This window comes from Euprymna scolopes, chromosome 9 (genome assembly GCF_053919585.1).
Source record: "Euprymna scolopes isolate OS-2025 chromosome 9, ASM5391958v1, whole genome shotgun sequence".
Taxonomy (NCBI): Eukaryota; Metazoa; Mollusca; class Cephalopoda; order Sepiida; family Sepiolidae; genus Euprymna; species Euprymna scolopes.
The window spans coordinates 20,646,415-20,663,329 of NC_136490.1; the positions used below are offsets into that span (position 1 = coordinate 20,646,415).

Genomic DNA, 16,915 nt, shown 5'->3' on the forward strand with positions numbered 1-16,915 from the left:
CTATGTCAGAACGAGAAAAAAATCTCAACTTTATCGGTATATAAATTAGCTGTATCGACCTGACATTGTCGAGGAGTCATTACGTTGAAATTTGTTTATTTCTATGTGCTGTAAACGCCTTTTTGTTATATTCAGTGGCAAAGTTAATTGTATGCCAGTTTTTGATGTAAAAACAAATAGGTATATTACCTAGCAGCGTCTAAATTACAAACGAACACTTTTTTTTATATAAAGAAAAGAAATAAAAAGCAAATAAGAAAAGTTAACTCTTACTAAAAGAATAAATGTTATTCCCTGTAAAATATTTTTTTTAAGAATCCCTCCACATTATCAAACTGCCAAACCAGATTAAATATAATGGAGTACCTTTCTGTCTACATCCATTACTGATAATAGACTCCATAAAAATAACATTTCTATCAAATCTATGTCTAATGATTAGTTACTCATAGAAAAGACGAATAGACATAAGCAATTTATTATTATTCCTAGTTTGTCTGTGACGTCAGTAACAATGTCATATATTTTGTGACCTCTAGAATAACTAACTAAAGAGACATTTTTTCCCCCATCTATTGGAAAATTAAAAAATATATATAATGTAGTTTTGTTTCTGAATTTTTAAGATGAGGATTGATAATTTGTATTATTTAGACTTGTATCTTATTAACACGTAACGACATTCAGGACGAGAACAACAGTCCAAATAATACAGAAGTATAGTTTCATTGATAAGACCAGTTGCACAGAAGTCTTTTTGTTTTCAATTTTGTTTCACTTCTTGAACGCGTCTGTATAGAGTTGCTTCCCTTTGATTGGAGTAAAAAGTAATACCTCCACCCTCATACAAGAAGAAAAAAAATACCATTAAAAAAAAAAAAAAAATTGTAACTAAAGACGGTTATAGTTAGCTAATGTATTTCCTAACTTCCGGCATAGCTGCTACCGGAAGTGGTGGTAAGTCAGTATTTCTATTGTAAAGCGATTTATTGAAATAAAATATAAGAAAAGGACAATAACAATTAACAAAATTATACAGATAAAAAATAACAAAATTAGTGTTTATTTGCACTTTTATGCAAAATAAAAAAAATAAAAGTTTTTATTTTATTTGAAATTTTATAAGAATATGTTTATGAAATTATAAAAATATTTTTTTTTAATTTTTAAAATAAGTTTTTTTATTTGTATTTATGCAATAAATATATTTTTATGAAAGTATAAAAATAAAATTATTGAAATCAAAATATGAAACATCATAAAAAAAAACATATCCAATACATAATATTCCCAACATAGTTTTAAAAGATTTTTGAAAAATGTTTTCAATAATTCTTTGAAAAAAAAGTGCAAAAGTGTTTTCAATAATTCTTAAAAAAAATAATCATTTCAATAATTCTTAATTAAAATAAGACTGACAAAAATTGTTCAATGTTTAAGAACAATCGGAAAACCGTAGTAAAACAAAAAGAGTATATATGCATGGGCGTGAGAGAAAAAAGCCAAAGAACTGATTTGCTTTGTCACCGCTCTCGGTAGCTGCCACGCCGGAAGTTAGGAAGTATGTTAGCTCACTATAACTCTAAATACACTACCGGGCAACACCGAGCAGGGACAGCTTGCTAAATATAGAATCATGTCTTTTATTTCTTATCTGCTTTTTGCCTTGGTTCTGATCATTGTCTGGTGCCATTATAAAAAATGTACCAAAAATAGAACGCCTCCCTTCTCCCATTAAAAATGAGCCCCATCATTATCTGGTGCCACTATATAAAAAAAAAAAAAAAACTTCACTTAGCGAAAATAGAATAGACTCTTTAATCAAAATTAAAATCTCTTGTTCAAAAAAAGTTTCATATGGAGGCATAAGTTACTGTCTTCTTAGTAGTGGGAGGTAGAGCAAAGCAAATCTATAAATTTTTTTTGGTTTTTTATTTTCACCCAAAACATCTGAGACGTAATTACAGATATGTAGGGAGTTGAGTAGCAAGATGCCTGTTTACATTACAGTTGAACTTCTGCATGTCAGTACAGTCAGGGAAGCAGGAACATGGAAGGAAATTCCTAAGTCTAACAATTCTGAGGAAGAAACTATTAGAGTAGAAGGCTTTCTGGCATCTAGGGATCTCTACTATGTAGGGGTGGGATTTTGCTGCTTGTCGGGTTTGTCGGAGATTCTTACGCAGAGGGATTACAAGGGCTTGTAGTTTGTCAAAGCATCTACCATTAAAATACTTGTAAAACAGGCAGAGGGATGCAACATTTTGTCGGTGGGAGAGAGGCTGAAGCATAGCTGACAGTTTGGGACCTATTAGATTGGCGACTCTCTTTTGAACCCTATCCAAGAGTGAGAGACTAGCAGCAGATGCACCAGCCCAAATGTGACAACAATACTCCATACATGGGCGAATGGTGGCCTTGTAGAGGTACAGGATACTTTCGAGCGTGAAATGAACAAGCATAAACTGATAACTTATAAAAGAAGGTTATTCAGTGGTTGGGTTTTCATGCATATCAACCATCATTTGCGGTTCATTTTATATCGAAACTGTAAATATATTTTGTATACGATTGGTTTTTAGATTAATTTATTTTGTAATTGCATATTTTCTAAACAAATACGTTGTAAATAAAGAGTGAGGAATGGATGGAGTAAGTTCAGTGAGCTTCTGTCATTACTAACCAGCAGAGCATTACCATTGTTAACAAAGGAAAGAGTTTACCAGCCATCTGTATGTAGTGTGATAATCTATAGAAGTGAAGCCTGGCCAATGAGGGTTGAAGATATGCGTTGCATGAAGAGAAATGATATCACTAAATACAGACGATATAGAGAGACAAGCTATTCGCCCAGCATTGCCCGGTCATACAGTGCGCTTAAATATGATATTTTAACTTATGCAGATTGCATATGAATTATTCTAGAATCCATCCGCTATTGATTATTATATATTACGAGGAATAATTTGTACGGTGGACTAACTTGCAAAACAAATAAAAAAAATAAAAAGAGAGTGATAATGTCGTTCATCAAATTTTACGTGTGTTTGTTTACAATGTTATGTCAGCTGATATTTGTGCTTGACGATCTTAAACATAGTCTTTCTTCTCTTATAGATGAAAAAGAATTTTTGCAGGGGAATATTTTATGTTACACTGGCAAAGGGTACGCTAGTCTAACGTAAAATATTCACATATAAAAATTATTTTTTATCTATAAGAGAAGAAAGACTATTTTTAAGATCAGATTTTTTCGATTTTCGATACTTATCGGATGAATTTCTGTACAAAACATATCTAAGAACACTGCCAGACATATAAATTACCTTTGCTGAGCCTATCTTTTGCAAATTTCATACAAGGGTAATTTATATATCTGGCAGTGTTCTTAGACATGTTTTGGACGGAAATTCATCCGATAAGTTTTGAAAATCAAAAAAATTTTATCTTAAAAATAGTCTTTTTCTCTTATAAATAGAAAAGGAAGAATTTTTACAGAGGAATATTTTACATTACACCGGCCAAGGGAAATAAAATCTCAGCAAATCATTTTCGAAAATCGAAAATATACGATCTTAAAAATAGTCTTTCTCTCTTATAAATAAAAAAGAGTAATTTTTACAGGGGAATATTTTATGTTAAACCAGCAAAGGGAAATAATAAAATCTCAGCAAATCATTTCTTTAAAAAAATAAAATAAAAAATTTATTATCACCTGGAGATATAGCTCAGCAATCGAGCATTTGACTACAGATCGAATGATCCCTATGTTCAAGCCCGGGTGTACGTCACCATTATATTTTAATTATTTTTTTTTTTTTTATTAATGACTTCAATTTACAATAAAAGAAGAGGTATCATTTAAAATCGCTGCAAATCATTTCATTGCTTGCATATTTTAAAACTACACATTAATCAGAAGTGACTTTTCCAGGGCATTCATATCCGCTGACGTGATATTGTAAACAAACACATACGGAATTTGATGAACAATATTATCATTATTATTTTTTATTTTTTTGCAAATTCATCGACCGGGCAAATTATTCCTCGTAATTTATAATAATCAATAGAGGATTGATTCTATAATAATGAATACACAATCTGCATAAATTAAAATATTATGTTTAAGCGTATTGTACGACCAGGCAATGCTGAGCAGCCAAGTAGTATATATATATATATATATATATATTACATTTTCACCCTAAACAAGACACATTGCCACTTTGATGTAGGGAGCTACTATCAGGGACATAATCTACAGGGGTACTATGGAGTAGATAGTTCTCTTACATCTAGGGATCTCTACTGTGAAGGGGTGGGATTTAGTTGCTTGTCGGGTTTGTCGAGGGTATTTACATCGAGGGGGTATGAGTTCTTGCAGTTCGGAGTATTCACCGTTAAAGTACTTGTAGAACAGGCAGATGGATGCTACATTTCGTCGATGGGACAGAGGCTGAAGCTTAGATGACAGTTCAGTACTTTTTATTTGTTTTACATAGGCATTTATATACCAGTACACATTCATGAGTATGTTTCGGTTGGCCAGTTACAAGCAACTAGAAACAAAGTATTTTTGTATAGCATTACCTGAAGAATTTTCTAGTTACCTGTAACTGGCTGACTGAAACATGTTCATTAATGTATAGCGACATATAAATGTTCATATAAAACAAATAAAAAGTATGTATTACCCTACTTTAGTATTGAGCACTCTTGTATGAACATCGTTAAAATTGGTTGTTTCACCTCTGAAAAAATATTAACCTGGAATAATTATATATATATATATATATATATATATACTATGTGTGTATATATCTATATCTATAATATAAAGCTGTGTGTGTGTGGTCACGAATAGGCTCCTATATGGTTTACTATTTTAAAAAACTGATTACATATAATGATAGAACATGTATCGAGACACAGGAATGGGTATGTTTGATCGGGCAGAACGGTGATTCATTAAAATTGTAGGGTCTATGTTCGCGCCTGGTCCACAAAGTATGGAAAAAAAATTTTTAAATTAAAAAAAAAAACGTTTACAAGTGTTTTTGATATCGATGTACATAAGAATACTTTGATAAGTATGTTTTAACTTAAATAGGGATTGTATAATAAAATTGTGTAGTCTGCGTTCATGCCTGGCCTCCATGGAATGGAAATAGGCACAAACTTTAATAAAGACTTTTCATATCTATCTGCGTAAGTATACTTTGATAATTATGTTTCAGTTTGAAAAAATATGGTACAATAAAATTATGGGGTGTTCGTTCGCACCTGACCTCCATAGAATGGAAATATATCACAAAGTTTAACAAGGTTTTTTAATATAGATCCACAGAATATTGTGATAAGTGTTTCAGTGTGAACAAGTATGGTATAATAAATTATGGGGTTTATCTATTTTATTTTTACTTTCATCATATTTTGCTTTGGTTTTGATACCCCCAAATTCGAAGCTATCTCTTTACAACCCTTCCTTTTCATAACCTATCATACTTTCATAAATCAGAGTCCATTTTCTGTAGGCTATTTTTGAACTCAGTCAACGACGGGTACTTTTGCTAGTATATATATATATATATATATATTATGTGTGTGTGTATATATATATTTATACTGCGTGTATATATATATATATATATATACTATGTGTGCATGTGTGTGTGTGTATATATATATTATTTTATTCAATTTAGGTAAAAAAAAAATACCATTAGTCGCAGCAGTAAATCTATTGTTTTGTTCTATCAGGTGACAAAAACAGCCTCTGGTCTTAGTTGAGGTATGATCTTTATCTTGTCCACTAAAATTAAATAAAATAATATCTTGCTCTTTTTATTGAGCATTATCTTGTGAAATTTAATGGTTTTTGCTTTTGGATATTTTCTAACCTTGAAGAAAACATATGTGTGTATTTATATATTTTGTATATTTATTTTTCTAGGAAGAACAATTTTACTTGTATGCTCTCTACAATAAAAACAAGCCCAAGTCAGATCAACTCATGCAGGAACATGGTACTACATATTTCCGGGTAAGTGTTGATATAAGAAAAAAAAAAAAATTTTCTTGTAAAATCTATGAAATATATGTTTGTTTCTATCATTAATTTATACAATAATATGCTTGGTCTTGTCTTGGTACAACCTTTATTACCTGTAATTCTCTATTTGGAATTATGGACTCACCCATTTTAGAAAATGCACAGAAGGATTGGTTTTACATTATTTCTGAGATTGATAGAGCTTTTAATTTTGGGTCTGATAATAAAGCAGGGGAGATGTGGTTCATCCGCAGAATCATGAAAGCCTCATGGACAAAAAGTAAAACAAGTGAAGCATGCATGGTCGCCCGTGAGTGCACAGTGAATGAGGCGTAAAAAAATGACCAAGTTCAGCATTTGCCCCCCCCCCATTTAGCACCAAATGTCCCCAAATCCTAGTGAAAATGAAGAAACGGTGCAGTTTTAGGCCTTAACTTATGTAAATTTGAGTTCTGCACCATGCAAAAAAAAGAAACAATTAAGTCCATCATGGCCCACAGAAATATATATATATATATATATATATATATATATATATATATATATATATATGCCTTGCTAGGGTGAACGTGAGGTATTATTGATTACTAGACTACCCGTGACCCGTTGGGTCAGTATGTTATATTAGCTATGGAATTAATGTATGAGCGTGACACTTGTGACGTAAAGAAAATAGTTTTTTGTGACATAACAGAAACATTTCTATGAAAGTATATTAAAACGAAAAAAGAAAATAGATAGATTTCTATGAGTTGTTCTGTTTATAATTGTTTATTTTTGAAGAAAAAAAAATTACAGCCATTGAATTATAAGTGGTTTACCATACTTATAGGTAAATGTGCAGTGAACAGATACCATAATACTTAAAGTTAAATTCAAATTTTGATACATCTTTTAATTTAAACGCGAAAAAATAAAGCAATTGGGATGCTGTAAACGTACACAATAAAACAATACATTTTATTGCCACGTTGATTATTTATTTGTAACGCAATTTAAAAAAATATATTTGCGGGGTTATTTATTTATGTTGGTAGTGTAAAAGAAAATGTATGAATGTTTTTTTAAGAAAGGTGTATTGAAAAATGGAGAATAAAATTAAAAAAAGGGAAGGCAGTGGGTTAAAATAGATTTATTTGTAAGAAAATTGCGTTAAAATAACTTAAACGTAATACAGAAATGAACAATGTAAAAAAAATGCAGAAAGTATTAACAATTGTTTATTTGGATAATTTAAACACGAAAAAAAAACAATTAGGACACTGAAAACGTACAAAGTAAAACAATACGTTTTATTGTTGCGTTGATTATTTATTTGTAACGCAATTTAAAAAAAAACATTTTGGGGACTATTTATTTATGTTGGTAGCGTAGAAGAAAATGTATGAATGTTTTTAAGAAAGGTGTATTAAAAAATGGAGAATAAATTTAAAAAAAAAATAGGAAGGCAGTGGGTAAATCGCCGTTGTAAAATGCTCTTATGGTTGTCAGCGGGTTAAATTCGATTTATTTGTAAGAAAATTGTGATGGTATAGTTGTAATACAGAATATTTGTAAAACGTCCCCACCTTTCCCATGTTAAATAATTTCTAAATAATAGCATTAATATTTTAGTGATACTTTAGTGCGTAGGTCAAATTTTGCAAAAGTAGTCGTTTGTATTTATTTGTTTACGCTGTTATGGCTTTATGTTTGTGTACGCATGCGCAACCGGAAGTCGTAAACTGGATGTGGGGTTACAACACCCGTTATAAGGTCATTTGAGTTTTATAATTACATAGATTAATTATTATCATTAACTGTAACAGACATTCATTTTTTAAATAAAAATATTTTTTTCATACTCACTAGGTGTTCTCACACAGGCCATCATCAGAGATTACTCACTGATAACAACCGGTGGTGTTCACTGGAATCAGAGTGATAATAAATCTCCCTAAATTTCCAGTACTCTCCACCTCTTTCAGTAACCTTTGCAAATGGCTTTGTATTATCACAACAGCCACTTACCATTGATTTCTTACTGGCAATGACTGTTAGTCTTCACTGGAATTTGGGTGGCAACAAGCCTCTACAAGATTTCAGTCCTTTTCACATTCATTCAGTGGAGGTCTGGTTAGTATTTTCTCTCCTTGGTCCATCCTTCTTGATCATTAACGCTATTTTTTTTTTTTATGGAGATTGCTCAAGGCAAGGCATGAAGCCACTTGATGTAAGGAGCTAACAAGAACGAAAGCTGATTATTACGAAGACAGGAGATGCCTATTGACCTTAGTCTTGAAAAGACCAAGGCTGTAGGTAAAAGGAAAACAATGAGCAGGAAGAGAGTTCCACAACCTTGCAGTATTTAGAAAGAAGCTAGAGGAATAGGAAGCTGTATTACAATGAGGTATTAAAAGGATAAATTGATGAAGACCACTAGAACAACGAGTAAAACAAGCTGGAACAAAGGAAGCAGGGAATAGATCATACAATTCTGTGAAACACATGCCATAATAGTATTTGTAGAAAAAACTGAGACTAGCAACATCACATTTGTGAGGAGGTTGCAGTGTAGAAGAAAGTGTGTGGGCCAATCAAATTACAGAAATATAATTCTACAGATAGATGAAAAAGCAATTGTGGATTTTCCATAGGTTTCAATAATAATACTAAAAATGCCAAGGTACTTCAAAACTATTAGGCACTCTCTTAGCAATAACTAAATTAAAAGAACTTGCATAATTGACAACTGTAGGTTTTTTTCTGAAAGTTTGTCTGTCGGTCCTGAAAGATAAATTTTTAAAAATAGGTCAAACATTTTTTTTATTGCTTATTTAAGATTAATTTGTGCCAGTTTTTTATCTTCTTTCTTTTTTTTTCACATTTCTATTTGTTCAAAATATTTCATCAATGCATTTTGAAGATTTTTTTTCTATCAAGTGCAACCCTTGATCATTTTACTGCACTTGATTTTACGATATTTTCATTTTTACACATTCTATGAGGTGTATAGAACCACAGTTTGATAACTTCTATTTCAATCCAAATTTATTTTAATGAGATGAGCTTGTCAACCGCATATTCGCCTAAATGTCCTTCACTGAGGTTGGTTGGTTGCCCACATACAAGATTCATTTCATCTTATTATTTTTATTGTAGCTTTGGAGAACCCCCTTTTATTTATTTATTTATTTTACAAAGGAGCCACCATCAAGGCTTGGAGGCCACTCAAGGATAAGGTTTAATGAGACAATATCGTAGTAATCGTTAGTAGTGGAAATTTGGTAAATTGGATTACTTAAGAGGATGACTCATCAAGAACTTGTTTACATTGGACTTGAAGACGACCATATCATAGTCAGTTGGAAAGCAGGGAAAAGAAAGAGAGTTCCACAGGCGTGAAGCTTTGTTCATGGAATGTACGTTTAGGTTTAAGCACAGATTGGAAGAAATTATTGATAGTGGTTTCAACTAGGTGAGTTTTTTTTTTGTTTTTTTTTGTGAAAGTTTGGCAAGGAGAACCATAGATTGGAGCGTAGACAAACACTTGCCACGAAAATAACAATGAAGTAGAAACAGGCTCACAGCATCTCTTCTGTGGGAAGAGGTTGCAGGAAATAGAAACGGGCATCCCTCACTTGGCTATGAAATCTATTTTGAATTCTGTCAAGACAGGATGCAGAGAATTGGCATTAAATTAATTTTTCTTTTTATAAGGAGAAAAATGATAAGGGGTGAGACGATAAATGTGTGACATATTTAGATTTGATGATTTCATTAAACAACGAAAGATGCTTTTTTTTTTTTTTTCCACCCCAAACAAAGCATATTGCCACTTACAACATAAGGGACTATTATTTGGGATTATGTCTAACAAAGGATTGTGGGGAGTTGAGTTGCAAAATGTCTGTTCGCATTACATTTAAACTTCTGCGTGTCAGTACAGTCAGTGAAACAGGAAACAGGGAGGGAATTCCAAAGTCTAGCAGTCAGAAGGAAGAAACTATTAGAGTAAAAAGCTTTCCAGCATCTAGGAACCTCAGTCAATAAGTGGGATGTCGCTGATGTCAGATTGATCAGGGATTAGTAGATGAACAGTTGAGTTAGCAGGGTCATTTGGCAGATAAAGGCCAAAGAAAACATAAGAGGAAGTAATAAAGCTGGGTTTGAGAGAAAGATGGATAAATAAAAAACTGGTCAGAGATAGGTTAGTTTATAATAGTTGTAGTGTCTACTACAGCTTCAAGTACCACAAAAAGAGTTTCTTGACTTGTATGTTTGGCACTGATTGAAGTAAACACTCAATTTCAATTGGGATTTTAATAATTAGAAACACTTTCTTATCTGAGCAGTTCCCAAAGGTTATTTAAGAGAGTGCACAATCACTGTTTGATCTCTCTTAGCTGCACGAAAACGCAACTGCCTAATCCCCTAACATTGCTCTGATCGCCACTAAACTCCCTTTAGTATAAAAACCAAACTCACATTTAGCCGTGGTTTACAAGCGTCTACACAAAGCCTTCACAAAACAAGATGGCGACCTGTTCGCATGTGGACTTATTCTCAATACCATTTCGACTTCCAAACAATATGAATTCTGCTGATCTTCCTAACTAACTTTTATTCCTATCTTTGGAATAACATTCTTCTAATGGATTCCAAGTTTCTTTCTTTTCAATATCAACACTCTAATCCCCAATTGACCCCAACTGAAATGAATGGTTCCCATCTTGAGGAAGCCCCTTGTTTTAACAAGCTTCTAGAACTGATCTTTATTCTAGACCTGAAATGGAAGACATATCAAATGTGTTGCCAAGGTGACTGAAAAATTGATTGGATCATTCTACTGTTCCAGAAAGGTATATGATTCCTGATGCAATCCTCTACCTGTATAAGAACCAAATATGTCCTAGAATACAAAACCAACTTTGAAATCTAGTGGATGGTTCCTTTTTCTCTCATCTACTACATTTTTCTTGCAGAAGAGAAGTTGCTAGTTTTTCTTTGCTCTATCATAATTTTCATATCAGATTACTCCACTGAGCTTCAATCACATTCACAAAACTCGTCTAGCTACAACCACTGTCAGTAGTTTTTTTTCTCTCTCTCTCTCTCTACTTACCTAAAACTAAAAAAAAACTTCTATGAGCAAAGTTTCTTTGCAAGAACTGCTCGTCTATGGAACACAATACCACGAGGCTGCTTCCCAGCTGACTACAATATAGTAGTTTTCAAGTCCAATATAAACAAATTCTTGTTAAGCCACTGTCTTAAATAATCAAATTTTGTCCAATTACCACCAATCATTACTAAATAAGTTAAACCCTTATCCTCAAGCAACCTTTGGTTAACCTCTCTATTATTAACACTTTACCTCTAAACTGATTGCTCTACCAAAGCTTTAATGTCCAGTCTATCCTATCAGTTCACTAATAAGCATTGTGTTACTTTGTTTATTATTACATTTATTTAACATTTTTCTTTAATTCCATAAATTAGAAAGTCAATTTCTGGATGTTATTTTGTAGTTTTACTTCTAGACTAGTTGCTCTACCAAGGTTTTAATGTCTAGTCTATCCTACTAGTTCATTAGTAAGTGTTGCACCACATTTATGTATTATGTGTAAAATTAGAAATATTTTCAAATTTTTACCGTTACTGAATTCGCGTTTCTTTCACCCACATCTTTTTAAGTGGAGTTATTTAAGGATAACAAAACAAAAAAAAACAATTTGAACAATCCATCTATTTATTGCGGACTATTATCCTCATCTAATGGTTGTTGTTTCATGATGTTTCGGCCAACTATTCCTTTGGCCTTCGTCAGGTGGTTGCCTTTCGTGGCCCATGATGCAGTGGATAGGCGTTGAATCTCTACGGTTCCAAGTGAGCATTGTCTGAAGATAGCGGTTTCAATCCTACTCAAAACCGGCCAGAGGCTTAATTGGCCAAAACGTGGTGAGTCGACAACAACTATGGAAGGCAGTAATTGCTGAGGATGCAGTTAGGGGATTCAGAGTTCCTATCCCATCGCAGTAACCACCTGATGAAGGCCAGAGGAATAGTTGGCCGAAACGTAGTTAAAACAAACACTAAAAGATGAGGAGGATAATATTTCGCAATAAATAAATGAATAAAAAAAAAACTCATCCCGATAAACATTCCAACTGATTAAATGATATAATTTTAAACAACAACGTCAATATTTTATTTTCAAAACAGGAACGCGGTTTTTCAGTTGCAAAACAAATGAGGAAGGGATGGAAAATTATGAAGATGCAAGGGAGAATAATGGAGAAAATATAACCGGACATTTATTTCTGGTTCATGTCTCAAAGGTTTCTTAATAACTCGACCCCACATTATAATTTAAGGAAAGTAGAAAGTTAATCTTGGGTTTACTTTTGGCAGCTGCGTGACTCTCGCTTCCCTTATTTTGTCTTTTAGTCCTCACATTCCAGGAATGATGTTTCTGACAAAGAGGGAAGAATTGCTGTTTTCTGTGTTAGAATCTATTCTATCTAACATTTATCGTTCGCAAGTTTTGATCTTGAAGTTTATATATATATATATATATATATATATATATATATATATATATATATATATATATCGCCTTACACCAAGTGGCTTCATGTCTTGTCTGGAGCGATTTTCTATTAAAAAAGAATGCGCCATAAAATTTAAAAGATATTCAAATCAAAAACATTAGTAAACTTTGTTTCTTTTATTAACATAAACTTCAGCAAAATGACTAGATATTCTACTTTTTTTTTAGCATTTTTGTACAATAAAAAATAGAAAGCAAGAAGAGAGACGGGCTGGGGTGATAGTAATGAGAGGTGGGGCAGAAGAAAAGGGGGCAGTTTGAGTAGAAGATGAGACAGTAGTCAGCGGAAAGAGACATGTTAGCAGATTAATATTTTAAACCTCTGTGGTGGCCTACCATGGAAAGGAGGGTGGAGGTCAATATAAGGAAATAAGTTATGGGAAATCGAGGGTCTTAGGAATATAACTCATATCCGGTGTTTTGAGAAGGTGAAAAATCTTTAAAGTCCTTTTTTTTTATTTAATGTGTGAAAGAGGAAATGAAAGAAAAAAGGGTAAAAAGTTTCTCTCGCTCTCTCTCATATCTTTAAATCTATAAAAGTGAAAGTGTCTGTCTGTCTGTGTGTGTACATTTCCATACGCAATAACTCTCAATTTTAAGTCTACGGACTCGAAATTTGATATACAGGGTACTGAGATTTGGGAAAATCGATGTGAGCAGATTTCGGCCAGAAATTTGGTGATTAAGGGGTCAAGGTTCAACGATTTGACTTTTGAGAACTCTACCGAACTTTGACAATTTTTGGTCTAAACACTTGAAATTTTAGATATAGGTTCCTTGGACATGGATCTAACTTAATAATTTGATTCGAGCCCAAAACAATAAATGTTAAGGGGTCAAAGTTTAAAAAATTGACCGCTTTTTCTTTCTTGCTCAACATACACCTCCAAATACCCGGGCAACGCCGGGCTGAAATGCTAGTATATATATATATATATATAGATATATATAAATACCCGTTCACATACACTTTTTGATGATAAAGCTAGAACCCAGAATGAGATGGAATCGAGCAATTGCATCGACAACGGACAACGCCAGACTCAAAGTGCGTTTCGATGTACTGCATCTCATCAGTGATGTGCTCCGACATAGGCGCGAACCCAGGTCGTTGCATGCATGAAGTGTGCAATACTGACAACCTAACCGTATCGGTTCTAGCTTTATCATGAAAAAATGTATGTGAACGGCCCGTGTGTGTATATATATATATATATATATATATATATATATATATATATACACGTCTTATTTTTTATTACCGTATTTTTCTGTTAAGTTACATTATTGTTTCAGCTACTCGGTCGTTTTCTTTTTTGGGGCCATCTGCAGTTTCCTCAGACTTTTACAGAAATGTTCCCTATTTTGGGGTGAAAGAGTGAATGAGGTCAGGAGGGGGTGCGAGGAGGGCGGAGGAGAGAGAAGAAGGGAACAAGGGGGGAAGGTGGGAGGGAGCGTTGGTATGTCCATAATGTTTTAGTTTTGGGGTTTAAGCAACTTGTGGGGGAGGGTCTGGGAAGTTCATTTCTGGTGTGGCTGAGGGCATAGGGATACATGGAGGGGAAGGGGAATATGTGGGGGTGGGAGGAGGGGGGTGCTTTAAAATTAGAGTCTTAATGTTAAAGTTTTCATGTTCTTGTTGGTGAGATGATTTCTTGTTAAAAATGTCTTGACCTGTTGGGTGTTCGCTTATGTTTGGAGGCGGGGGGGGGGCTATGGTTTATTTACTTTTAGTTTTTATTTTGTTGTTAATTGTTTGGAGAGGGTTAGCTAGCACGGGTATGCACATGCGCACATACACACATATATACTTAAAAAAAACGGTCACATGTAGACATACATGTGAAATTATTAATTAAGCTTTAATAGGAGGAAACATATCAAAATCATATTTATATGTACAATCGTGAGGTGGTTAAAATTTTGTGTCTTCTTCCCCCCCCCCGCTTCCTCTCAATTTATGCTGATGAGGAGATGATATCCAGAAATATTTTACTTATTTCTCGATGGTTTTATTTGTAAATATCAAATGAGTAAAATGATATAATTTCCGAAACAATCGTACATGTAAATATGATTTTGTTATGTTTTCTCTTCTTTTTGGTAATTACACTTATCGAGCTTATAACTGCAATACTCTGAGCACAGTATGCTTAAATATATTTTACTGAGGCTTTGCTCATTTAGACCCTATCTATTACACTCTATAATATGTTTGTGTGTGTGTGTACATATATATATATATATATATATATATATATATATATGAGAGAGAAAGGGGGAGAGAGAGGTGGTGAAAGTTAAGTATAAAGATATTCAAAAATAAATAGAACTTGATATTATAAGAAATCTAAACCCCATAACTGAATTTTATCTCAGGAAGCACTAGATTAAAGCAATTATTTACCCCTCAATGTACGTATGATGACACATAAAAGATAAATAGATTTGTGTGCAGATGAAAGATGAGGAATAAAAGTTATATATAACTTTATTACATCATCAGAACAATAAGGAAAAGCTAAGGAGAAAATTAAGAAAACTCTTTAGGCCGTGATATTTCGAAGCTAAATGTTTCTCATCAGATAAGAGAAGGGCCAGAATTATACAAAATTCAAATATAGAAAAAACTGGTTTAATGACATTTAATGACAGGAAAGTTGTTAAGCTCATTGGTGAAAATATTTTTAAAATTTCCTAGTGGGCCAGGCTTGCAATATACGAGAATACAATCATTCGCATGTATTAAAGTCCAATCTACGAATATATAATGAATATTTATAAAATCAAGTCTACAAGAGTTACTTCCCTTGTATTGTTAGCCAAAATCAGTCGTAGAACTTACCTATTTTGCCCACTTAAATCCCTGGCCTGATGTAAAACATTGGGTTAAAAAAGCCAAATGACACCGTTTCATGTCAAACGATGCCTTCATTTTTTTTTTAATTCAGTACCATTTAAAATCTCTATTTAGACACAAGTATGAATTTCAAAAGAAAAAATCCCAAAAGGTGTTTTTTGCACTTCTAAAACATTCTGAGGCTCAAGCCCCAGAATTTTTCCAGAGTCAAATATTATGTTTCTCGAGGTATATCCATGAGGTCTTGCTTTTGGGTAACTTTCAGCAAAATCTAATGTTCAGAAAAGATTCTATGTCCCGAAAAGTACTATTTTTGGCCATTTGACCCCTTTTGACCCCCTGGCGACTCAACCAGAATTTTTATCAAAAATCCAAGACTGTTACATTTCTTCCCTTAGGTTGTTGAAACTTCATGCAAAATTTCAGAAAATGTAATGAGTAGTTATTGAGAATTTGGAAACTAACGGACGAACAGACGGGGATGAATTCTAAGGTCCAAATCCAACTAAGTCAGTGGACCAAAAATAAAATTAAAACGATATGAAAGTGAAGAAAAATGTTGAGAAACTTCAAAAAGTGTTTTCCTTTTGATCTATATATTTCTACATTATTTTTTTGAAAAAATGATTTCTTTTACATTTTGAAGTTCTTAGTTTGTGCGCCAACCAGCAGAATTAAAGCCAGCCTATATATATTTTACTAATTATTTTTCCTCTGAGGATAAGAGCCATTCTTTGAAACTCCATGGAATGCAGAAATTTTAATTTTCAACTTGTATCCTTTGTGTCGAATAATAAATGATGTAAATTCTAATTTACAAATTTAATCTTCCTTTTTATATATATATATATATATATATATATATATAAGAATGAACTGTTCGCATGAACTATTTTCCATATTTATATTATATTTTTTTTAAGTTTTGTGACTAAAACCCATAAAACTTTTAGTTTCATCTTATGCAGTAATCAGCAAATACATAGTCACGCTAAATTTTAACATTTCTATCTGATTATTTTGCTAACAGTTTTTCCTCTGATGAGAAGAATTAGCATTCTTTGAAATTCCGCGGATTAAGGAGTACCTAGCTACCAGCTTTGGAGTATTCTGCCGAATAATACAAACTTTTTGTAAACTTCTATTTTACAGCTCTGTTCTTCTTCTTCTAATTATATATATATATATATATCACAAAGTGTGTTCAGGTTCCCTACATTGAGGAAAAAAAGATTTCTAGTATATTACAGATGTTCTTATCTACCTAAGATTTCCTTGGCATCAATTTGCATATAACTTGTACAATTATTTTTGCTTTCTTTAACAAAAACAAAGCTGTTGTCATACGTTGCAAAGTAAAAAAAAAAAAAAAAAAAAAAAAAAAACCTGACTACATGAGACTAAACAG

At 32.6% G+C, this 16,915-nt stretch overlaps 2 protein-coding genes across 5 annotated transcripts in view; one reads left to right on the forward strand and one right to left on the reverse strand.

Annotated features, from left to right (window-relative positions):
• The window catches only part of LOC145284453 (uncharacterized), a 1,345,403-nt gene that overhangs the window by 1,284,139 nt on the left and 44,349 nt on the right, over nucleotides 1-16,915 (forward strand). Inside the window, exon 19 of the mRNA XM_080133278.1 lies at nucleotides 5,957-6,046. Coding sequence (XP_079989404.1) covers nucleotides 5,957-6,046 — 90 coding nt within the window. The remainder of the gene's footprint in view (nucleotides 1-5,956; nucleotides 6,047-16,915) is intronic.
• The window catches only part of LOC145284455 (uncharacterized), a 235,522-nt gene that overhangs the window by 81,150 nt on the left and 137,457 nt on the right, over nucleotides 1-16,915 (reverse strand). The gene's annotated exons all lie outside the window — the stretch shown is intronic.